At 39.2% G+C, this 26069-nt stretch overlaps 1 protein-coding gene across 6 annotated transcripts in view; it reads right to left on the reverse strand.

Moving 5' to 3' along the window:
* The window catches only part of LOC125225173 (myosin-IIIb-like), an 86074-nt gene that overhangs the window by 3116 nt on the left and 56889 nt on the right, over positions 1-26069 (reverse strand). For 3 of the 6 annotated variants that reach the window (XR_007176961.1, XM_048128750.1, XM_048128754.1), the window contains exons 2-19: positions 23465-23649; positions 19683-19838; positions 18936-19217; positions 18401-18703; positions 18034-18315; positions 17103-17291; positions 15465-15667; positions 13796-13976; positions 13547-13697; positions 12552-12762; positions 11826-12121; positions 11440-11729; positions 11016-11293; positions 10505-10670; positions 9464-9683; positions 8953-9096; positions 8436-8581; positions 8162-8340 (exon numbers count right to left, since the gene is read on the reverse strand). Coding sequence is in view for 5 of the 6 variants with exons in the window: in XM_048128750.1 (XP_047984707.1) it covers positions 8162-8340; positions 8436-8581; positions 8953-9096; positions 9464-9683; positions 10505-10670; positions 11016-11293; positions 11440-11729; positions 11826-12121; positions 12552-12762; positions 13547-13697; positions 13796-13976; positions 15465-15667; positions 17103-17291; positions 18034-18315; positions 18401-18703; positions 18936-19217; positions 19683-19838; positions 23465-23629 (3842 nt within the window). In the remaining variant the exon portion in view is untranslated. The remainder of the gene's footprint in view (positions 1-8161; positions 8341-8435; positions 8582-8952; positions 9097-9463; positions 9684-10504; positions 10671-11015; positions 11294-11439; positions 11730-11825; positions 12122-12551; positions 12763-13546; positions 13698-13795; positions 13977-15464; positions 15668-17102; positions 17292-18033; positions 18316-18400; positions 18704-18935; positions 19218-19682; positions 19839-23464; positions 23650-26069) is intronic. The other 3 variants (XM_048128752.1, XM_048128753.1, XM_048128751.1) reach the window with 3 other exon arrangements.

Consider the following 26069-nt stretch of genomic DNA (forward strand, 5'->3'; position numbering starts at 1 on the left):
AGCGCTAGTAGATATCTATCTCTATCGCGCTTGCGTATTGGCGCGACAGAGCCAGCGGCGTATCGCTTTCGTTTGGCGTCGGAGAAATGCCATTCGGCTAGGGGGCCTGGTTTATAAGACTGTGCGCAAGTAAAAAAGAGATGGTAGTGTAAAGAAACTTCAAGACTCCTCAGGATAATTATTATATTTGATCAACACTATTAATTGTTAACCTAGTTTACAAAACTGGGACTCAATTGCACAGTTTTCGATAACTACCTTACACTAGCACGAGTAACAAAGAACTGCCGCCAACGGCCGGCGCCCCGTCAACGGAACTTCCCCGCCATCAATGCCTTTTTATAACTACCCTCTTTGTTTCTTTTAATAAAGTTATGATGGCGGCCAAGTACCGAATACTATTAAAGTTTAATATATCTTATATTAACTACCCACAAACATCTAATTACAATTTTGGATGGCAAAAATCACAACACTCGGTCATCCGACTGCGTGCTATCTCCGGAGCACGCGAAATCACAACACTCTTTAGGTAAGAGTATCTATATTATCTATTAATCTATATTATCTATTATCTATATTATCTATTAATCTATATTATCTATTAATCTATATTATCTATAGTATCTATATTATCTCTTGACTCTAGTATAATTATTAATACAGGATGCGATTGCGAGGACACAAAAATACAATTAATCTCTAAACAAGATATAGATTTCAACATATATGGCTACTGAATACATCATTTATTAGTATAATTATACAGTAGCAGGTATTTATAATCTAATTGTGATTATGACATAACATAGGTTTGGGACATAGTATAGGTTTCTAATCTGAGTTAGACTCGTCCGAGTCCGGTGACTCAGAACCAGATGACTCGTTTATTTGCAGCGCCTGAACACTGATCCAAGGACGCATTCTATCAGCAGCTACAACGCTGTCATATTTTTTAGCATCAAACCCAGGAACGTTGGTGATTCTGTAACGATCATTACCTAGGCAACATGTAACTTTATATGGGCCAATAAACTTGGGCAAAAGTTTTTTACTTTTCCCATTGTTATAAAAACTGGTCTTCGTAATTTTTACTAAGTCACCGACAGAATACGTAACCGCTGGTGCTTTCTTTAAGTCATACAACTCTTTTTGTTTTTGTTGACTATGTCGAATATTCAGAGAAGCCCTTTCTCTGATTTCATCCATCCTCCCATCAGTCTCTGTTGATGGGAGGCCAGACTCGTCTATATTATCAGAAACACTAACACAAGGAGGCGCACTGATTCCCTGACTCTCATTCAAGACTTCATTTCTTAAAGGGGAGCGAAAGGAAGGCGCCTCATCGTTGCCAGTATCTCCGTCAGTTACAGTCGACGTCATGCCGTCAGGACTCACTACCACGTCATTGTCCGTTGATAACTTGTTATCAATAGGGCAGTTCGATTTAACCCCGAAGAGTAATTCCGATGCACTCCTTTTTGTCGTAGCATTAACGGTATTATTAATACCCCACTGTACTTGACCCAGTTGCTTGTCCCAATCACGTTCATTATTTTCGAAGTTCTGTGTCGCCAGGGCCGTAATAATAGTTTGGTTGTACCTCTCGGCCTGCCCATTTGCCCTAGGACAAGCAACTGCGTTAAGTACATGTTTGATACCTTTGTTAACACAGAAGTCTTTGAATTGGCCCGAAGTAAACGCGGTCCCACGATCCGATATAATTCTTCTCGGAATCATAAAATCGTTAAACAGACTATCTAGTACTTTGATTACGTTTTTTGTTTTAGTGTCTTTGACTGGTCTGGCAAAGACATATTTTGTAAAACCGTCTACTATTGTTAGAATGTAGCTGTTGCCTGCTTTGCTCTTAACAAATGGTCCCAAATGGTCCAGATGCAAGGTGTGAAATGGTTGTGCTACTTTTTCTATCGGGTGCAAATAGCCAGTACTAGTACGAGCTGCGTTATCTTTATTGTACGCACAGTCGATACAAGCCGCTACATATTTTTTGACAAAGCGTCTTAGTTTAGGGAACCAGTAGTGGCTCTGTACGCGTTCCAACGTTTTAGCATAACCGAAGTGACCTACATCATCGTGGTTTGCCCTACAGATCTGCCACCTAGCGTCTTTCGGGACTACTAATCTCAAGCCATCTTCAGTTTTCCTATGCAACGCGTGGTTCTTAACAACGAAGTGGTTTTTAACGTCAGAGACCTCCCTATCTAAGCCCGGTTTTAAAATCTTAAAAATCCTCTCTAACTTAGTGTCGGCCATTTGTAGTGTCAAAATCCAATTGTCAGTATTTATATGTAAGACATTCAGAGCTGGCATTGGACCACAATCCTTCGGAGGATTGCGGCTCAGTGCGTCCACATGAGCCATCCGACATCCCGGTCGGTATTCAATATTAAAATTATATTCACTCATAGTCAACCACCAGCGTGCAATCCTCGGAATTAAGTCACGCTTTGTGAGGGTGGTCCGGAGTGCATTACAGTCCGTGTATACAGTGAAGTTAAGCCCCAGAAGATACGGTCGAAACTTTTTCAACGTACAGACCACAGCCAAAGTCTCCAACTCATAAGAGTGAAAATGACGTTCCTCTGGCGTGGTCTGTCGGCTGAAGTACGCGACAGGCTTCAACACTCTGGGACTCAACTGCCATTGCATTAGTATGCCGCCTAATCCTAGTGAGCTAGCATCAGTGTGTACCTCAGTGTCAAGTTCCGGATTATACAGTGCCAGCAGGGGACGTTTAACCAAGCACTCCTTTAACGTCTCAAATGACTTAACTTCATCGCCACCCCACTGCCACTGTATATCCTTTTTAAGCAGTATGGTCAGAGGCCTAGCAATTTCACCGAACCCTTTCACAAAGCGGCGAAAATAGCTCGCTAAGCCTAGGAATTGCCGGACCTCATGAACATTACGAGGTACCGGAAAATTCTGCACCGCCATAATCTTCCTTTCACTTGGTCTTATACCCTCGGCAGAGATTTCGTATCCTAAATATTCTATGCTCGTATCAAAAAAACTGCATTTTGACAGTTTGAGGGTTAGACCAGCATCCCTTATCAATTTTAGTACTTCCTCCAATCTTTCAAATCCTTCATCAATTGATGACGAAGGAATGAGAAGGTCATCCATATATGCCAGGGCACTTTTAAATCTACGCGCACCTAACAATCCGTTCATCATTTTTTGAAATACAGCAGGCGCGTTTGCCAATCCGAAGGGCATCCTTTTAAATTCATAATGCCCGTCCGGGGTGACAAACGCTGTCAAATGCCGGCTTTCTTCTCCTACTGGGATTTGGTAGTAGCCGGATGCTAAATCCAGCGTGATAAAATATTTGTTTCCACTTAAATTTGACAGCTGGTCGTCAATTAGAGGTAAGGGATATTTGTCTTTGATGGTTTTATTGTTAAGGGCTCTGTAATCAACACAGAGCCGAGACTCCCCGTTCTTTTTCTGAACCAACAATATAGGACTCGCGTAATTAGAGTTGGATTCCTGTGCTATATCATTTGTCACCAATTCATCGACAATATCCCTCACCTTTTTACGTTCAACATGCGACAGTCGGTATGGTCTATACACCACAGGCGTCTTATCATGTAACTCTATGTTCATAACAGCGTCCTTAGTACACCCTAATTCGTTAAGGTTTTTAGCAAAACAACTTCTGTATTTTTGGAGAAGCTGATGCAATCTATCGCGGGTTTCCTCATCGATCCTTTCGCCTATTTTAATTTCGGACCTGTCTATCGGGTTATCCTCTCTTTCGTATTGTTCGGCTTGTACGGCCAGAGTCTTGACTTCTGCTATTGGATTGACTCTCGCTATTAACGTCCCTGCCTTGAAGCTAAGCGGGGCCTTCGTTAATGAAGTTATAAACACTACCGCCCTACCCTCATTGACCTCGTAACAACCCTGATGTAGATGATATTCTTGATTAGGGCATAACCTAGTGCCTCCGTTCGAGTAAACATTGCCAGTATAAGTTTCCTTCGTATATACCTCCACTAAACCTCCTTTCACTACTGTAACATCTTTAGAGACGTACAGGCTAATGGTCTCATTTGTTTGCACGGAAATGTCGGTGGGAGTATGATAAAGGAACAACTGTTCACCTCTCTTCAGTGCCGTTACAAATGGTTTCTCCGTAAAATTCCGTCCTATCATAAGAGGGCTATCTAAATACGTGTCATCAACAACCAAAACATCCAGCTCTGTTTCAACCTCATCGATTCGGACATTTATGGTAGCATTGTATTTCGGGAAGACTGCACCATGTCCGAAACCTCTCAAAGTCAGCAACGGCGTACTATTATTGCTAGTCAATCCCAGAGTAGTCGCATCTGTACTCCGAATTAGACTACGCGCGCACCCGAAGTCAATATACGCGTCTATCATTTGACCATTAACGCAAATATTTTTGAAATACTTTTCATTTACAGAATCATCATAATCTATAATATCGCAAAGAGGACTTGTTTGGTCTGTATGATCTAAAGGCGTTTTCGTTTCGTAATTCGGTCTTGTTTCAATCCCTTCCAATAGAGAATTGTCTACATCTAAAACTACCTTTAGCACCTTTTTCTCAGTAGGCTGGTTGTTTGGGTTGTTGACTTCGCGCATTTGGGTTTGTAGTGGTCTTTTGGTGCAATTGTCACTATTGTGCCCTACCCTATAGCATTTGCTACACTTAACAATGGGCTTCGTACAATTTTGGTAGATATGACCGCGTTCGTTGCAATTAAAGCAAGTAGAGTCTACTCCCCTACTGAATGTAGTGCTCTTACCAGAAAGGTTACTACGAAAGTCACGTCTCTTTAGTGAGTTTGATGCTAATGGACCTCGTGATGCGTCTCTGGACTGTGAAGGCTGTTGTGACGCTAAATAATTTAAGAGATCCTCTGGTTCCTCACATTTGAGAGCTTGGGCTCCGTTCCTAACTGAGCTATCCGTAATCCCATAAATTATACAATCAACTGCCTTTCGACCGACAATCTCGCACCGACTCAGTAATGCCAATTTCTCATAAAAATAGTCTCTTAGAGTTTCATCTGTGCGAGATTTTCGGTTTAACATTTCATCTAATAGTTTACCATAATTCACGTCATTCGGGAAAGCTTTAATTAATTTACTTTGCCAGATATCCCACGAGTAATTGAGCGATGGCAAAGATTCATACCAACTTTTGGCTAACCCACGTAACTTTTGCAGCGCGTAGTGAATTTTTTGCTTCTCATCCCATGAATAAATTTCGGCGCACTCGTTCACCTTCTTTAGCCATCGTTCAACATCTTGAGCTTTGTTGTTAGGGTCGAACTCCGGGACAACGTTATTATTAGAAGCGTTCTTACTTGGCAGACCTTGAAGCGTAGATACTATCTTCAACAACTCATCTGCAGTTAATCCCTTTCGGCTCCTCTTCTTGGAAGTCACATTAGCGTCCTCTGATGACGAGGACCTATTTCTTCTCCTTCGCTTCTTCTTTGGCCGCTTCGGCGTGTAACTTTTCTCATCATCTGAAAAATTTCAAGCGCATTTTATGTTCTTATCTCAAACCATGCCTCCCACCGATGGGACGTTTTACGCCTTAATTCATATTTCTGACCTTAAAACTTGCCTTTTCTCTTTTTTATAAACTTCGACAGACTTTAGCGTAATTTTGAACTGACTAGACAGGATTGCGCAATCCTTAACTTTTCTCTGACTTGTCTTGGGTAATTTAGCAGACTTTGACAAGCTTTGATATTACCTTGATAAGATCTGACACTACTTTGGTGAACTTTGACATCACTTTATAAAGTTTAAATTAATTTGACATATGATTGTCAAAGTCTGGCTTCATTTCATGGTGTTTGACATTCGTTTGACTGCATTCGACATGGTTTGACGTAAGTTTGACACTGTTTGCCATTAGTTTGGCACTACTTGACATAGATTGACAGTGTTTGACTATGTTTGACATAAGTTATACAATATTTGACATCCGTTTAACGATGTCTGACTATGTTTGACAGTGTTTAATTACATTTGACATTGTTTGACGTAAGTTTGACAATGTTTGACATTGTTTAACATCAGTTGGACTCTATCTGACAATGTTTGACAGTGTTTGACTACGTTTAACATTGTTTGACGTAAGTTTGACAATGTTTGACATTGTCCAACATCAGTTTGACACTATTAGACATTAGTTTGACAGTATTTGACTATGTTTGACGTTGTTTGACGTAAGTTTGACAATGTTTGACATTGTTCAACATCAATTTGACACTATTTGACGTTAGTTTTACAGTGTTTGACTATGTTTGACGTTGTTTGACGTAAGTTTGACAATGTTTGACATTGTTTAACATCAGTTGGACTCTATCTGACAATGTTTGACAGTGTTTGACTACGTTTAACATTGTTTGACGTAAGTTTGACAATGTTTGACATTGTCCAACATCAGTTTGACACTATTAGACATTAGTTTGACAGTATTTGACTATGTTTGACGTTGTTTGACGTAAGTTTGACAATGTTTGACATTGTTCAACATCAATTTGACACTATTTGACGTTAGTTTTACAGTGTTTGACTATGTTTGACGTTGTTTGACGTAAGTTTGACAATGTTTGACATTGTTTTACATCAGTTTGACTCTATTTGACAATGCCTGACAGTGTTTGACTACGTTTGACATTGTTTGACGTAAGTTTGACAATGTTTGACATTGTTCAACATCAGTTTGACACTATTTGACATTAGTTTGACAGTGTTTGACTATGTTTGACGTAAGTTTAACAATGTTTTACATTGATCAACATCAGTTTGACACAATTTGACGTTAGTTGTACAGTGTTTGACTATGTTTGACTATGTTTGACGTAAGTTTGACAATTCTATCTACTTGGCGTCAAACTAAACAGCACATCTACATGGCGGTTAAGTTATATGTAGCACTTACATAATCACAGTCAAAATAAACAGCGCACCTACAAGGCTGTTATGTGCAAGCACACCTACATGGCCGCAGTCATACTAAACAGCGCACCTACATGGCTGTTAGGTTATATGCAGCACACCTACATGGCCGCTACCTAACTAAACAGCACACCTACATGTCTGTCAGGTTATATGCAGCACACCTACATGGCCGCAGTCATATTATACAGCGCACCTACATGGCTGTTACATAATAATGCAGCACACCTACATGGCCGCTATCAAACTAGACAGCACACCTACATGGCTGTTACGTAATATGCAGCACACCTACATGGCCGCTATCAAACTAAACAGCACACCTACATGGCTGCCAGGTTATATTATGTAGCACACCTACATGGCCACAATCAAACTAAACAGCACACCTACATGGCTGTCAGGTTATATGCAGCACACCTACATGGCCACAATCAAACTAAACAGCACACCTACATGGCTGTCAGGTTATATGCAGCACACCTACATGGCCACAATCAAACTAAACAGCACACCTACATGGCTGTCAGGTTATATGCAGCACACCTACATGGCCACAATCAAACTAAACAGCGCACCTACATGGCTGTTAGCTCACTCAACACACTACAATTTATCGCATATAGGTATAAGCACACTTCTACGAGGATTCTATGAACTTTACTGCCTCAACAAACAATTGCTTCAACCGAATGTAACTCAAATCCAACCTCGTGCGTATACCTACCCTTGCGATTAATTGTTTAGTCGTCATATTGCTTTAAAATAAGATAAGATCCTGAATTACTTACGGTTTTTGTCAGCCATGGCTCGCAGCGCAGGCTCACGCTCACTTCTGATATGTAAAGAAACTTCAAGACTCCTCAGGATAATTATTATATTTGATCAACACTATTAATTGTTAACCTAGTTTACAAAACTGGGACTCAATTGCACAGTTTTCGATAACTACCTTACACTAGCACGAGTAACAAAGAACTGCCGCCAACGGCCGGCGCCCCGTCAACGGAACTTCCCCGCCATCAATGCCTTTTTATAACTACCCTCTTTGTTTCTTTTAATAAAGTTATGATGGCGGCCAAGTACCGAATACTATTAAAGTTTAATATATCTTATATTAACTACCCACAAACATCTAATTACAATTTTGGATGGCAAAAATCACAACACTAGTAACCTGGAAAGGCGACTGGCGTCCTGTTCAAGCTGCGTCACCTGGCCGCGCACGATGGCAGGCACGAGCGTGAAGCCAGGTGGAGGCCGGTACTCAGCGGGGGGTCTTGACACCTGCTGCAACCGGACGCCAGGCTTGTTTCGGCGCAGGTTCTTGTGGACCTCTTGGTTTTTGTCGTGCACCTGGAAGGAAATATGGCATAAATTGTAGATAAAAAATCCTAACTTGAAGTGACGTGAAATTTTGATTCAAAGTAGGTATTTTCTATCATGGATACCTGGTCCGCGAAGGACTGTAGCTGGCTGGCTCGCTCTTGCACGGAGTACTGCTGCATGAGCTGCTGGGGCGTGGGGGCTGGATGTGACGGCGGCGGCGGCGCTCGCCCCTTCGCCCATTTGCGTCGTGCCGTGTAGCCTCGGAAATCTGTAAGGATATCATCAACAGATAAAACCAGTATATAATATTAATAAAATATTTTTACCTTATTTCCGAGTAAATTGGGGTTTGACACATATTCATCAATAATCTGATAAATTAATGAATGATGATACACAATTTGAACAATTTATATTTGTAGAATGGGAGTTAAACAACCGATCTAAATGAAAGATTATACCATTTAGATGGTGCGAGAACTCGCTTGTGATTTTAGATAAAAGAAACTCTCATACGAGTCCTTGCATCGTGTCAATAAGCCCTTATTGAGATCGCAAAAGGTCTTTGAATTTTAAAATAAAGTTATGATATAACTTTATGAAGTTGACAGATTTAGAACCGATAAGGTGGGGTCTTACGACTCTGGATAACAACGGCAGCCTTATTCGAATCGATGTTCTCTTTATTGCTGCCCGAATTGGTGTCGTTGCTGTCACTATCGTTTGACGTCATCTTCCTTAATATCTTCGCTTTCATCATGGCCTTGTTTTTAATTAATGCAGCTGAAATTTCATAAAATTTGTCAAAAGAGTTGTTTTATACAACAGCGCGCAGCAATTACCTGTTATGCAAGTCAGCGTGCTTAGATAAAAATATTGATATCGTTGGAATATTGAACTTTTAAACATTCATCCTTTATATACCACTAAATTCTTCACCATGGGTGGTAAATTGGTAATTAATCATCACTAGATTTAAAACATTCATGTGTACATGCTTTGAATTTTCGGCAAAGGTGTTAACAAAAAAGAAAAAAAGAAGCAAATTGACAATTCAGTGGCAAAGAAGAATATCCATTCGGGTGATTTGTGCGTTTGACTCTAAAATACAGGCTCTTTTACACGTGCTGTAAATCTAAATGTTTCTTACCACCAGGTTTATGTTTCCGACTGTCCTGTTCCATCTGTTGCCTCTGGAACTCCCTGGCGAGCTGTCTCTGTCGCTCCTGGAGTCGTTTCCTGGTGAGCCAGCCCCTCACGTGTTTCTGCAGCGTGAGAACAGATATCGCCATCTGGGCCTTCAGCCGCAGGAAGTACCTTCGGGCGAGCCATCCTCGACCACATGCTTGTACTAATACTACTTTCCGAATCTAAAATTTAAGGAATAAATAATAATCCATACTAATATTATAAATGCGAAAGTGTGTGTGACTGTTTGTTTGTCCGTCTTTCACGGCAAAACTGAGCAACGAATTGACGGGATTTTTTAAGTGGAGATAGTTGAAGGGATGTAGAGTGACATAGGCTACTTTTTGTCTCTTTCTAACGCGTTCTAAATCTTGTGGACTAATAAATGCTAAAATGTTTTCTTTTTGGTATACTGTTGTATAATGACTGATGGCAATTATTGTCAACTAGATTTCCGGCACTTAGATAAATTGGATAGATACGATAACCATTTATTTTCATTACTTATTTTAATATAGGTATCTGTTATTGACGTTGTCCTGCATTAAAGTCATTAAGTAGAACTATTATACATACGTGTTTACTGTTTATGTGTGTTGCTAATATGTGCAGTTTTACTGATTGTACACTGCCTAAATATTGGACATAATCGGCGCGCCTATACGAATTAAATGAGCAATGTTACATAAAATCTATTTTGGTCGACAGTTTGGTATTTGAATAGGCGAAATACAGATAGTAATATTGTGTTGTGTGGGACATCGACAGCATAGTAAAACACTGTTAACAATGCCATATTGTCACATTATTTTAAATAATATTTTGTAATAGCCAATTCGGGCGCACCATAATAGTACAATAAAATTGTAACTCGGGTTGATAACGGACAAGCTCATGAGTGAAAATCGTGTGAAAATAACACGATGCGATCACAGCCATGCGTTTAGCAGGTATTAGGTACTTATTAGTAGGTATCTTAATATTATGTATAAAATGTAGGTACCTGTTCTTCGTAGATTCGGGCGAGTACTTCAACGTGATAATACTTCAAGAAGACTTTAGATTTCCCTAGCGCCCAGCCGTCCATCTTTAGCCGCAAAAGCAAAAGACGGCACGTGTCTCGGTTCGGTTTTACTTCTTCGTTATAGTTGAATGCTAAGAAACTGTACCTGGAATATTTATTTACAATTTGGTTATTTAAATTCAAAATGGATACCTACACAATATTTCACGGTAGGTATTACCTACTACCAGTGGCCCATTTCTCAAAACTCAAAGTTACAAGTTACAAGCGGAAGTCTCTTTCCAACTTGACATATTAGACATTGACAACCACTTGTAAATTGTAACTTGTAACTTCGAGAAATGGGCCCCAGGTATAATGAGCATTGAGCTTAGCAGAATTAGATTTCAGTCAACTAAGTTACATCAAACTAGGTGTTACGTTCTACTACTTTATTACTTCAAATATTCCAAGGTTAAATATGTATAAGTTATTGACGTTATTGTCTTACCTCTTCAAAAATTCTTCAAATGTTAATCGATGGGAAAATCCATTTTGTCTTATCCTAATAGTTTCTAGAACACCCGTGTATCTAAGCTGCTTCAATATTTTCGCAGAATCAAAATGTTTTGGTGATCGCGAATCGTTTGGTTTCAGACATCTCACGAACTGTGGTGAGCCACTGACCATTTTCTGGAGCAGTTCCATTAAAGAATATCGGAAATAAGTGGACACTGTTTGCTGAGCGCGAGATTGTGAGGCGAGCCCACGACTGTTGTAGCGGTCCTGCTAAACATATGAGTGATTATAACAAAACAACTTCCCAGTCCTCTCATGATTCAATTCATGATTCAAAGAAGCACAAGAGGCTGCACACATGCACACATTAATTAATAACTTTTACGGCAATCAACGAACTGGCTTGTATTACTTACCCGAGTATCACATGAACTGTCTAAACTTCTATTTGTGTCCATATCTCCTTGGAGAGGTGAATATAAATTGCCAGTCTTTGTAATCGGACACTGGAAAAGGAACCTAATGATATCGTATTGGCTCTGTCGCATCAATTGAACCACTTCTGGAGGCAAGAAATTTCGGTTTTTCTCTAGAAAACCGTCGGCTTGGTAGACTACGCGGCCGGCGAAGTGGTGAATGGCAAAGCATATAGCATCGGATTTCGGTCGGACGTAGTATTTGCTTTTTAGATTATTGTGGAATTTTTCTGGAAGAAAAAGACATATAAGATTTATAAGGTACAGGTAGGTATTCTTTCTTTCTGAAAAACCTTGTGATAAAGGCAAAAAGTGGGATTCCTTACCAATAAGACTTCTATCAGTAGATCTTGGGAATCGGCTCTCTTCATCAAGCAGAGCTAATAGACCCATAGGTCTTGACAATAACATGTCCAAGACAGGCCTGTTGTCGGAGAACTCGACAAGATCAACGGGCACTCCTTCTGCCATATACTCTTGCTGCTCCCAGGTAAATATATGCTGATTGAAATAGTACTGTATTTGTTCATTGGCAATGTTGATACAGAGTTGTTCAAAGGAGTTTCTATTAAAGTTTTCAAATCCGAAGATATCTAATATTCCGATGGATAGTTGTTCAGTGCTGAAACATAATATTAGTACAGAATATTAAATATTTAGTCAGATACAAAAGTTCAGGACCAAAGCATAGGATTTATGAATATCGATAGGACAACAGAACTCAAACCTGTAGGTTAGGTACACTAAGTTATGGAACCGTATCAGGCCAAAACTTTATAGGTAGGTCAGTTGTCTCAGATGTCTGGAAGGGTGGGTACGTTAGTAGGATTGTACACACAGTTAGTAGAAATGTATAAAAACCCATACGGTTTATTCTGACACAGTAGAGCGTCGATCCTCTCGACGATCCTGTCGAAGGCTCGCGCTTACTGTCTGGGCGGTGGCGCCCCGAGCAACGGCAAAATTCTATTGGGTAGGTCAAATGTCTGTGATGGCAAGAAGGATGGGTTTGTTAGTAAGACTATGGACGGTTAGTAGAAAAGTGTAAATACCCATACGGTCTATTCTGACACAGCAGAGCGTTGATCCTCTCTACAATTCTGTCGAAGGCTCGCGCGTACAGGCCGCGGGCGGTTGCGTCCCTTGCCACAGCCGCTTCAGTGGGCGAGCAGTGTCGGGCTATGGTCTCCCCTCGGGCCACCACACTGCTGCTAGTCAGGCATTCGCGAAGGTCTGATGTTTCTACGCCTAGCAGACACGATGCTGGAATAATAATTAAGTTTGAATCATTTTTAACTGGCAAAGAATTCCTTTCCTACACGTAGAGTAGCAAAATTCACTGACAAATTGTATTGTTGTTTTCTTCCCGTGGGTGTCGTAGAAGGCGACTATGGGATATGGGTTAAATTGTGGCGTAGGCGAGAGGCTGGCAACCTGTCACTGCAATGTCACAGTTTCGTTTTCTTTCAACCCCTTATTTGCCAAGAGTGGCACTGAAGCTTTAGTAGTTTCATGTGTTCTGCCTACCCCTTTATGGGATACAGGCGTGATTGTATGTATGTATGTATGTAAATTGTATATCTCGGGTGACTTACGTCCCTATGAATGAACACATGTGATGTGGCTCCATTTAAACTAGATGTCTACAAAGTACACAGTAGTAGGTAGGTTCGTGCTTTGGTCATAAAATATGGCGATACATCCATACTAATATTATAAATGGGAAAGTGTGTGTGTCTGTTTGTTTGTCCGTCTTTCACGGCAAAACGGAGCGACGAATTAACGTGATTTTTTAAGTGGAGATAGTTGAAGGGATGAAGAGTGACATAGGCTATTTTTAATCTCTTTCTAACTCCCCACTTCCCGAAAATGGGGGGGGGGGGGGGAGTTTGTATGTTGAGCGAAGCCACGGGCAAAAGCTAGTATACTATATATACCAAAGATTATAAAAGTTTACTACCCAGACAAAACAAGAACAAAATAAACACGTTTCTGCTGGCTACGTTTTTATAACGTTATCAACATAATCCTTGATACATAACCTTACCTCTATGCAAAGGTGCTGTGTCTATAATGGTAGCTCTGTTATCAGTGTTATCTTCACCCGCGGTCTCCCCAAATTCTATATCACCGAGGTGCAATATTGCCGACAGCATTTTGTAAATTATTTGTACCTCCTCCTCTTGAAATCCGACCACCTTGAATGAAACAGTAACATTTTTAATCAATTCTATTGAGCGAATAATAACATTTGACAGTCTAATATGTAATTGCAAAATGTATCTTGTTTTCGTACCTTAAACGCTTGATTTAACTGCCGCCAGCGATGAACATTATGTTCCCGATGAGCAACAGAAAGTGGTTGTAAGTATCGATGTCTAGATTTAAGTTGTTCATCAAGGTAAAACTTCCTCCATCGCCCTTCACTCTCCAAGCCATCATACAGATAGTAGAATACGTGGAAATTGCTTTCGCCTCTGCAAATAATGTCTTAATCAATTATCTCGGAGGAAATCAAGATACTCAAACGTATCTATTAACTTAAATACGTAATTAATACCAAAGGGAATGGAGTAATAGAGGCTTATTGTCCCAGCTAATTTTGTTATCACAGCATACTCGACTGCATTATATATAACTTTTGAACCTCAGTTTTAAGATGCGTGTTAAAATTGTCAGATGTTAATGAGGGTGTACCCTTGTTTCGCCGACAAACTTTTCATCGAATATCATCTCATCGACAACAGATCATCGAAAGTTTAGTTCGAGTAAAATTGTTTCGAGTAATTTTGTTTCAACTACTATTTATTTGAAATTTTCTTAGTTATTATAAATACTATTCAACTAATATTTCTTCATCGCTGATTCATTTCAAAGTACTTCAAATAGCAGAACTACAAAACATCGCAATTCATTTATTCGACGTATTATTACAAAACTTTCTCATTTGTCGTACTACACATTTATAGATATTTTATCCTAGGAAACTTCAAATTGTCGATTCTATCGTGGCACATCACATACGTCCATAATTAAGCTATGACCATTGGCTTAAATCCTATATTAGAGTACCAGTAGGTTTAGGTTAGGTTAGAACTGCGATGCTACAAAACGATGAACGGGGTTTAAAGTAGGTTTAGGTTAGGTTAGAACTGTGACCACACACAAAAACGACCAGTTGACAGAGTAGGTTTAGGTTAGGTTAGAACTGCGACCTATACGACAACGAATAGCTTTTAAATTAGGTTTAGGTTAGGTTAGAACTGTGACCACACACAAAAACGAACAGCTTACAGAGTAGGTTTAGGTTAGGTTAGAACTGTGATCACACAGAAACAAACGGCTTATAGAGTAGGTTTAGGTTAGGTTAGAACTGCGACCATACACAACAACGAATCTTTTTTAAAGTAGGTTTAGGTTAGATTAGAACTGTGACCAAACAAACACTTTATAAATTGTAAAATTTTAGAAGAAATCATAATTGAAATAATATTATGCGTAATGAATTGTATTTAATGTAAAACAAAATGAAATGAAAAAACACGAAATGAAATACCACGATATAAAGTATACTCAGAATAACTTATCTACGAAGTAAAAGTCTACGGTTTGATTTTACTTGTGTCGATTGTTCTACGATATGAACTGTCGATGAAATGAAATTATTTGAAACGTTGTCTTTGAAATAATATTCGAACAAGTGTCTGTCGGCGATTCAAAGGTAAACCGTTAATGAGCGCCATCATGAGTCTTATGTAATCCATACTAATATTATAAATGGGAAAGTGTGTGTGCCTGTTTGTTTGTCCGTCCTTCACGGCAAAACGGGGCGACGAATTGTCGTGATTTTTTAAGTGCAGATAGTTGAAAGGATGGAGAGTGACATAGGCTACTTTTTGTCTCTTTCTAACGCGAGCGAAGCCGCGGGCAAAAGCTAGTTGAGAATAAAAGTAAGTAGCACTCACAACGCCTGGTGTACAACCCTCGATTGTTCCAAAAGGTAAACAGAAATCCGCGCCCCCGATATCCTGCCGACTCTCATGAGAGACAAATCCAAATATTTGCCGAAGCGGGAGCTGTTGGCGTTAATGCCTGTTCGAGCGTTTCCGAATGCCTCCATGATAGGGTTTACTTGCAGGATTTTATCTTCTACGTTACCCGTTTGTGTCTGGAATAATAATAAAGTAAATATTAGAGGGCTTTTTCGGAATTTGGGACCACCCAGTTAGCGAAAGTTGTTAACAAAAAATAACTCAATGCTTCATTGTCGTCACAAAACTGACAGCGAGGTAATTTTTGTTATCAACTTTTGCTAATTGGGGGGACCCAAATTCTGAAAATGTCCATTGGTTTCAACGTTACGGAATGTTATATTTACTTTGAATATGATGAATGGCAAGCAATTTGACAGTCGCTTTTCGGTGAACGAAAACATCGTCAAACCCAAGAAGTGTGTTTTCACATTATCCGGTCCGATATGGGATGTAAGACCGATATCCCATAAATTACAGGCGCCATCTTGGATTTTTTCTATAGAAATCCTTCCGACATCCGATATCGGATCGGATAATGTGAAAACGGTCTAAGACCTGTTTCCCCCTTGGGTTGTAAGGTCAGATGGCAGTCGCTTTCGTAAAACTAGTGTCTACGCCAAATCTTGGGATTAGTTGTCAAAACCCCAGGCTCCCATGAGCCGTGCAATATGCCGGGATAGCGCAAGGAGGATGATGATATTGATGATGATGATGATGAATAGATGAATTTGACCATAATTATCTATAAGCCACTATCAAGATCCGTATAAATATTTGCCGAATGCATGCCATTTTAGCAATGGACAAGTCAATCTAAAAGATTACTGCGAAAAAAATAAAAATCTACGTCCATTTGCCTCGCCGTTACCTACTTACCTAGCTGTACAATAGTATTTTATGCAACTGGTGGTTAAAAGAGGTCAAAAGAGGTGAGTGGCGTGGGTAACAATTTGAGGCGAAGCCGAAAATTGTTAATAAAGACGCCAAGAGCATTTTTTGACTCAGTTAAACACCGTTGCATACAATACTTTTTCTACGACCCAGCACTTACTTTGAAAGAAAATTATAAATTCAACAAATACCTACTTTCAGTCATCTTAGCTATCTAGTGGACCACACCACCTACCATTTTGAATATGCAGTTTGAGTGCAAACATGAAAATAAAACTGTCTATGGTACGGTTCTCTGAATACTGGCCACTAAGACGAATCGAGCCGCGTCGAATCGAGTTCTCATACATTTGAATTCGATTTCATACAATATTTTAATTTTCTACGATGAAGTGAGTGGTTTGTTAAGTTAGTAGCAATGTTTTATAGAACTTTACAGCTATATCGTGCTACTGCTACAAAATGTTTTCAGGGTATAGACTATCTAGATAGACTTGCCCTGACATCTTTTATGTAGGGTTTTAAAGTTCTACGTACGACCTTGACTCACGAATAACAGTAGTACGGGAGTAGAAAAAAGATTTTAAGGGACATACTTAATGTAAGTATTTAATTTGGCAATAGTTCTTCAGCAAACAATATTCATTTTGGAAATTTTACATTACCTAGTAAACGTACCTTTGACAGAAAGACCAGCTGCTTCAACAAGAGGTTAGCCGACTCCGTCTTACCCGCCCCACTTTCCCCTGAGATAACTATGGCTTGGTGCTGTTTCTGATGCATCAGAGCTTGGTGAGCTGCATCTGCTACAGCGTAAATGTGTGGAGGGTTGTCCGAGCGGCAACGGCCTTGGTATATTTGCTGACTCTGAAAATTCAGAACTATAGTTAAAATTACGAGTATGTCGCTAATTTTACAATTTTAAGCTACTTTAAATTTTAAATGACACAACAATACCAAAAGATTGACTAATAGTTTAAAATTGTTCTCTGAAAACAATACAGATGTAGTGTGAAAAGCTTTTTCTTCGTATTTTTCCGGAAAGTACGGAAATGCAAAGAGGATCGAGTATTATAGAGAGTTACTGTCAAAGTAAATAAAATGTGTAATCACAGTGCATAGACTGCCATCTCTTGACACAGGCTTAAAACTTTTGAACCTCAGTTTTGACAATTTGGCCCATATTCTTAGCTTGATATGTGTTAAAATGTCAAATATTAATCTTAGCGCCATCTAGCTGAGCGTACCCCGAAGGTGTAATGCCACCTAGGCCACCTTAGACTTTATCTGTCTATACGGAGTTATATATATCTTTCGTATTTGTCATGCTAGTTTTAACAGTGTCAGTACGTCTTGTTCCTACTGAGACTGACTGAAATGGCATGAAACGTTCGTACGTTTCCGTAAGAATACGAAGAAAAATCTTTTCGCACCACATCTGTAATATACATAGGTATATTACACGACCAAAAAATGGCTAACAATAGAATAATTGTAAATATATGACCACTTGAAACAATCAGCCAAAAGGTCACGGTTAAGTGGCTAACCTATTGATGTAATCAATCATATATAATGCACTTAAGAAACAATATAAATTATCAATTACCTTGGTAGTGTAAATACCTATGTCAGTGAAAGGATTGACCGCCACAAGTATATCTCCTATGTAAGTGTATATTTGATTTTGGTTATATCTCTTCTGCAGTTGCTCTACGATGGCATCTTCTGTCAGTACTTCTAATGTTGCTAGATCATCAGTATACATTTTTTCTGGTTTTGCTTTTCTATGTGATTTTAGTTTTCCTCTTTTTGTTGTTACGTCGGGGGCGCGGCAGCTTCGGCCTTCTGCTCGTTGGCGTTTTATTTCTGTTTGAAGCTCCTTGCGTATCTGCAAAATACAGTAATATAGATAGGTAACTTAACCTATTGTTGATTAAATTTCACGTATTTCATCGTATTCATGTTTCACATACCTTTTCTTCAAAACTACTGACAGCTAATAACAAAGGATGTTCTAGAAGTTCCCTCGCGAATGGTCTTTGGTTCATATCTTTGACCAGACATTCAGCGATGAAATCTGCTAACTGTGATGAGAACAGCTCAGGGTGTGCTAAAGTAGGTGGTGGATTTCGTGGTATTTGGAACAATGCCCTCATTGGATGAAGTCCTGATAAGGGAGGTTCGCCTTCTGCAAGTTCGATAGCGGTGATGCCGACTGACCAAACGTCGCATCGGCAATCGTAGGACTGGTCCAACTGCTGTTCACACGCTATGACCTGGAATACATAATCAACATCTTACCTACCACGCCATAGACAGCGAGTAGGTACTGCCACAGGTCATGCCAAAAACAAGTGAGAACATAAACCGACCCATTATTTAACGTTTGCCAAAATTGGATTGCTAAATGGTTTTCGGTTGGTTGACTTACATGATTTGACCTCGCAAGTCATTCAAAGTGTCAGATTTCTACGGTAAGACAGTAAGATGTGGGCGATAACTTCTCACCTCTGGCGCCATCCAGTAAGGCGTGCCCACTGAAGTGTTTCTCCGCGCAGCAGTCGCAGCTAAATGTGAGGAAACTCCGAAATCGACGAGTTTCACTTCGCCGTTCTCAGTGAGTAGGATGTTATGGCCCTTGACGTCCCGGTGCATGCAGCGGTGGGCATGGAGGTGGGTAAGAGCCCGGACTGTGCCTCGCAGGACGTAGGCCAGTTGGGGTTCTGTGAGGTTGTTTCCGTGCTCGCGGATACCAGCGCATAGATCTGTCACTGAACCTCCAGTACAGAGCTGGAATAGAAAAATATGAATGTGTAGTATTTATTAGTGGTAGAACGGATTCCTCAAAAAATATTAAGTAACAGTATACGTAGGCAATCTTTCTTTCTTGCTTCAACTACAAGTATTCTCATAACTAAGATAACTATGGGTTAAATTGTGGCGTAGGCGAGAGGCTGGCAACCTGTCACTGCAATGTCACAGTTTCGTTTTCTTTCAACCCCTTATTTAATAGTTTCAGCCTACCCCTTTATGGGATACAGGCGTGATTGTATGTATGTATGTATGTAAGATAACTACAATAATACAGCCCATCACAATTTGAATCCACGAAAAGTCACATGACAATTTTATCAATTAATTTTGAGTTTCAATAGGTGTTATCCATAAACGATTGTCATCTTTGCTACGCCCCCCATTATGCAGTAATTCGTGCTGCTTGCTAATACCCCAGAGCAGTACAGTAAATTTCCATACCTCCATGACGAACCATATCTGGTCATCATCAGAACAGGCTCCGCGCTTCAAGAATAGCCCGAAGAATTCAGGAATGTTCGGATGGCTGGACAAGTCTCGGAACACTAGGAATTCCTCCTCGATTTCTTCGATGTTTTCAGTGATGTTCTCCAAGATCTGAAATTGAATAATTTCCGTTGTGTAATAATAATATCAGCGAACGGTCTTCTAGTCTTGACCAACATAATATTGAGAGAGTTTTGCTAGGCTGTTGGATCAAGGGATTCAAGGGTCAGATGCAGAGGGCAGTGGTCATGGACATGTCGCGTATAATCCGGCGACTCCCCTCTCTACGGCCCTTGCCAAGTTGCCACAAACAGCTTGGGGCTTGCCCTTAACCTAACTTGAGAATTAAAATTAAAAGAGATAATACTTAATCTTATAGGTACTAAGTACAACTTATAGAAATATTATTTCATCTAATACATTCAAAGAAATTTGTAAAAAAAAATGGCCATCTGATTTGGCAAGCATAAATTATTTAAGATCAACTTATTTTAGATAACTATGCAATACAGCGGTTGAAAACTGGTCAACCTTAAACAACGCTTTCGACATAATCAGCATAAAATCGTATTTAAAAATATGCAATTATGCAGTGATGTATTTTAATTAAAAAGCTAAATATGACGCTCATTGTCACGCTTCTCCGCACCAGTGATCGGATAACGGGGTTCTTAGCCAACATCACAATCGCTTACGCTTCGTACTGGCTCACCCTATCGCTCAGTAGTGGCGCGACGGAGCCAGACTACTTTTCGATCGCCACGTAGAATCAACGACAGTTACTTGGCTAGGCCGGCGGGTGTACGGACGGCCTTACATAACATGTTTTATGCCCGAACATTGACACTAAGTAGTGTAGAACGAGAGGCTACATAGTTATGTATTGTTTGGCGGCCTTGACACGGATATTTTTGAGATAACATCTACGCAATCAATTACAGACGGCATGTTAACAATGGGCAGCATGGAGCGTTTGTTAGCGGCGATCGGAGGTCGAGTGTACTTAGCTTTCCTGTGCCTAATTAAACGGATCCTGTGAAGGTTCTTGTTATGTATCTCATGGAGTAATTTAAGAGCTTCTGAGATCTCGCGCCAATTGAAGGGAAGCTTTGTGTGGTCCACGAATTAAAATGTAATTTGTTTATTATATCATTAAATTAATGATGACGAAGATTGAGGACACTTCATGTATTTCTTAAAATGTCCTCTTAGTTACTATGTAAGTATATGAATACCTATCTTGCCCGTTTAAACATAAAATTCAGTCGATAATTTATATTCTACAAAAAAATACCTACTTAAGTATATGATTTAAGTTTTGTTAGTATTTTTCAAACCAATGTTTGTTTTCTTCTTTCAACCTGTTTCTGAACGGAAAATAAGGCTATAACGTATACAAAACTACTAATAAAATCGCTAAAATCAGTAAATAATCAACCATAAATTGATATTTATTTGCATTCATGAATCAGTTTTGCATTATCCTAAACGCGATATATCTCTATTGGCACATAATTTATGCACGCTATAACGGGTCAAGTTCGATGACCTTTATTCAAAAATCTCATTAACATTTATAAACAACTATAAAAATATGAATTTCAACTAAAACTGCGTTTTAGTACTTATCCTTCGATTATTTTCGTGACAACCTCCTCGTTAAACTGTGAATTGTATTTCGTAATACTTTAAATTTTAATCAGATTAATTTATGCAGCGAGATGCGAGATAAATACATTGCCGACTCAAAATTGGAGCTCAGCGTTCCGTTACAACGGCTCATTTAGAGTAATTTTATTGGCATTTTATTTCTCCTAATAAAGATAAAACTACTGCCTTATTAAGAGCAACAATTATCGTGTAAGAATAGAGACAATGGTTTTAAAAAAAAAGCCTGTTACAAAACACGGAGAAACTAAAAAGCCAAAAATAATAAACCTTCGAATTCAGATTTCTTATCGGATTGCAATAATCTAAACATCCAAATTATAAACAAATCAATTATTTTTGTAGTCGGTACCAGACCTGTTCGTCGCCTTGCTATTTCCTGTTTGCCCCACCCAACCATACGCAGGCTGGCCCCGACTCCAAAAATAATTGATTTGTTTATAATTTGGATGTTTAGATTATTGCAATCCGATAAGAAATCTGAATTCGAAGGTTTATTATTTTTGGCTTTTTAGTTTCTCCGTGTTTTGTAACAGGCTTTTTTTGAAGGCGGTTTTATTTTTTGTTAAAAAGTTAATTTATTTGTTGATTTTTAGTGGTTCCTAGTGATATTATATGTATCAGTCCGAATATATGTACAGTAGTGAAAGAATTATCCTTTAACTCCTAACCATTGAGGAGTTGACCTTCCATCATCAGCTCAGCCACATAAAATTATTACCATCAGGCGTAAATAATGGTGTACCTTTGAAAAATACACTAAAAACATTACATGTGCCTATAACATTTGAAGAGTTCCCTCGATTTCTCCAAGATCCCATCATCAGACCCCGACTTGGTGCCAATGGGACCATCTCGGGGTTATACCCGTTCGATCAAAAAAAAAATTTTTGAAAATCGGTCCACGATTCTCGGAGATATCGAGTAACATACATACAAAAAAAAAAAAAAAAAAAAAAAAATTCAGTCGAATTGAGAACCTCCTCCTTTTTTGAAGTCGGTTAAAAATAAAACTGTGTCAGCAGTTCGTGTTGGTATACGTGTGTCGCACAACTTTGTAGTAGAGAGGAATCTCGTCTAAATTATCCTTAATATACAGGGTGGCCCATTCAAATCGGTCAGTATGGGAAAGTCTGAAACTATAAGACATACGAAGATTTGTTCTTAGGAACCATGTCACCGATTTTGATAAAAAGAAAAACTGCATTCATACAATTAAAAAAAAAGTGTACCCAGCTGGGGAATCGAACCCGGTTGTTTTGAAAAAATAAACTTACACTATTTCTATTCAGATATCGTTTGTGTAGGTCTTAAGCAGTAAATATCTCTAAGAAACATAATGTCTAAAATGAATAAAATGCATTTTTTTCACATACTTTAATTTATCATAGGTATATACTGACCGATTTGAATGGGCCACCCTGTATATGGTATTCCCGAGTTGCTGTTCGACCACCATAAATATACCTACATTCACAAACATGCATTGAAATGGGTTTCTTTTTAGCATATGTATGTCGTTCCATCGGTTAATGAAATTAACAACTTTTGCAATCATTAGTGACCTCATACAATACTTGTAAAAGTGCGTGTGGGTCCATTCACCTCTCGTAATAGGTACTTCTATAGTAAAGAATTCATAGATATATATATGATGGCAATCGAGTTTAGATTGTTATTTTTTTGATAGATTGTTTGATATTACCAAAATGCAGGCATCTTATCCCAATCGCTCCTTGTAAATACTCTGGATAATGAGTGGGTCAACTGGCGGTCCACCCTTGCACACTACTAGTGGCACATTTCTCAAAACTGAAAGTTACAAACGGAAGTCTCTTTCCAACTTGTCATATTTGACATTGACTACCACTTATAAATTGTAACTTGTAGCTTCGAGAAATGGGCCCCAGAAGTGTAACACACCGTAACGGCGACTCGCCTTCCGCTGTTCTTGTCCCTAGCGCAGTAGACCTCGCCGTAGGTGAACTCGCCTATGAGCTCCTGCAGCATGAAGCGGTCGCGCGGGTCAGTTGCGGTTCAGCCCTGCACACTAGCTGAAGGGTACACACCTTGACGGCGACTCGCCTGCCGCTCTTCTTGTCCCTCGCGCAGTAGACCTCGCCATACGTGCCCTCGCCTATGAGCTCCTGCAGCGTGAACCGGTCGCGCGGGTCGGCCGCGCGGTCCAGCTCCACGTGCTGCGAGAGCCCGCGGTACGCCATGTCGCTGCGCATCGCGGCTCACCTAGGCATTTCTGAAACAATACAAATATATTTTTAACATTGGAATAGCAGAAATATCTGGGTCCCTTAGACCTAAGTGGTGGAAAATTTCGCTGTCTTGGTGGAAGTCTTGGTTGCGCAGTTGGCAGAGCGCTGGAGTATCGATATCGACTAGGGATTGCAAATCCGATTATATTTTATAAAATCCGGATTTCCGGATTATTTTTAGGGAAAATCCGAACTCCGGATTAAATCCGGTTTTTTTTTTGTAACTACTCATAATAAAGCTAAATTAAAGAGTTAAAGACGTAACCTGTCTGTTTCAATATTAGTAAACACGCAACTGTACGTTTATATGTACTCTGCTACGCAAATTTTAAACAAAAAATGTTTCTTTTTTTACTAAGCTTATGTTGACCGCGAAATTTTAGTGGTTGTTTTCCCGCAACGAAATGATTTAGCCATGCGCCATGGATGTCTACACACGCATTTGATATAATTATATACCGGTATTGTCTTTCAGCCATCGCCCGTCTGATCCATATACGAAATGTTTCATAAATATGACTGAAAGAAAAGACCAGTATGTCTATCTCATGCGTTTGTTGTGATTAACCTATTAATAGTTTTAGTAGCCAACATAGTCTGATGTAATCAATCCAAGCAAAAATTTAAGGAAGTAGGAGGAGATAAGATGATTGGGATTCGAAAGAAGCCAGTGCTGTCAAACTGCTGTAATTTGACGTTCAGATGCACTCTTTGAGTGATAACAGTCAAATAAACATGAATAAAATATCAAATATCATTCTGAATTATACTTACAATTATACTTGCTTTGCCTTACTTATTTATTTTTTAATATGTCGGTGTATGATTAATTTTGTCCAGCACTGTATTTAAGTTTGTCTATTATAATTCGAAAGTACTACCGATAGCAAATTACCCTGACGCGGAGGAACATCCACTTTTTACTGATTCTAAGCTAAGTACGTAGACAGTCAATCATTATTAAAGTTTATTCTGCGTGTATAGCACACTAGTTGGATAAACTTTATGGAATTGGTGCGTCTCTATCGCAATTACAAATAGTACGAAAATGACGTAATATTGTTTATCACGCGACCATGCTTGCCTGCCAGACTTAATCTAATTAATTAACAATCGGGTTTTTGGTTTGTGTATTGTCAATTTGCCTACACTCTCACGACATCTTTGACGGATGGGTGTTTATTTCACATTTACAGTTGCTATACATTAGACTCAACGAACATAAACTCCCTTATTTAGGTTGAAATTACGATGTTCAACTAAAAATCCGAAAATTCGGATTTTGGTTTTAAAATCCGGATTTAGAAACGGATCGCAAAATCAGCGGATAATCCAGATTTTCGGACTCCGGATAATCCAGATTGCAATCCTTAATATCGACCCAGAGGCCGTGAGGTGAATTCAAGTCCCACCTGATTATTAATTAAGTTCAGACCGCTGCCCTGTACTTACAATTAATGTCTAGACTAGTTCAATAGGTAGTTCCAAAAATGTATTAAAAAATTGATCAGGTTTGAAGGTCTAAAAAATTTAACCTATTTTGCCAGTAAGTAGTGCTTCTTTGTGAGGAGGCATTTTGAAATGAGCCCAACGAATTATTTCAGATATAAATGGCCGCTGGACTTGGCTCTAAAACAATCTTGTGTTTGGAGAACAGTCACATAAATACGTGCTTTACTAACCATTGCATGCAATCGAGATACCTTTTCATTAGAACTGACTACAATAAATATACCAACAACTGAGTGCGAGGAAAAAGAAGAGGCGTGAAATGTTTAAGACCCAATACATTCTAGCTACTTCTTTTTTATTTTAAATTTTAATTAACATTTCGAACAAGACTAGTAGAAAATTATGTGTACTACCGTCCGCTAACAGCATAGTATTTTATTAATAGGCGCATCAATTAACAGTCGCAATCGCAATGCACTAGACGAAGTAAAAAATACTGCAACTGGCACGTGAATCCGCTCAAACGTCCGGTAAAAACGAGGCTATTCGGTTAAAGTAAAAACGGCGATTTGCCAAGTTTGATAGTTAATTTTGTATACTCGTTATTATGTGAAAGTGCACGAAATTCGGTGACCAAGCCAGGGCAAACGGGAAAGGCGACTTTGATTCGTCGTAAAATGAGCATTGAGAATCCGTTATGACCATTTCGGCCGAACAACGACGATACTTATCCGCTTTGAAAAATATTTAAATAATAAGTAATCCTTTGGGTTTTCGCCAAGAAAGTCGCAAACATAAAAAAATAATGTTATAATTCTCATTGTTATCTACATATAGTCAACTAGATCTATCTACAAATCGGTTTTTTCTTGAAAATAATAAACAGGTAGTGTCATATCCGTAATATTTCCGGGAATATTACTGTAAAAACGATATCTAGTGGGGCAAACAT

This window comes from Leguminivora glycinivorella, chromosome 4 (genome assembly GCF_023078275.1).
Source record: "Leguminivora glycinivorella isolate SPB_JAAS2020 chromosome 4, LegGlyc_1.1, whole genome shotgun sequence".
Lineage (NCBI taxonomy): Eukaryota > Metazoa > Arthropoda > Insecta > Lepidoptera > Tortricidae > Leguminivora > Leguminivora glycinivorella.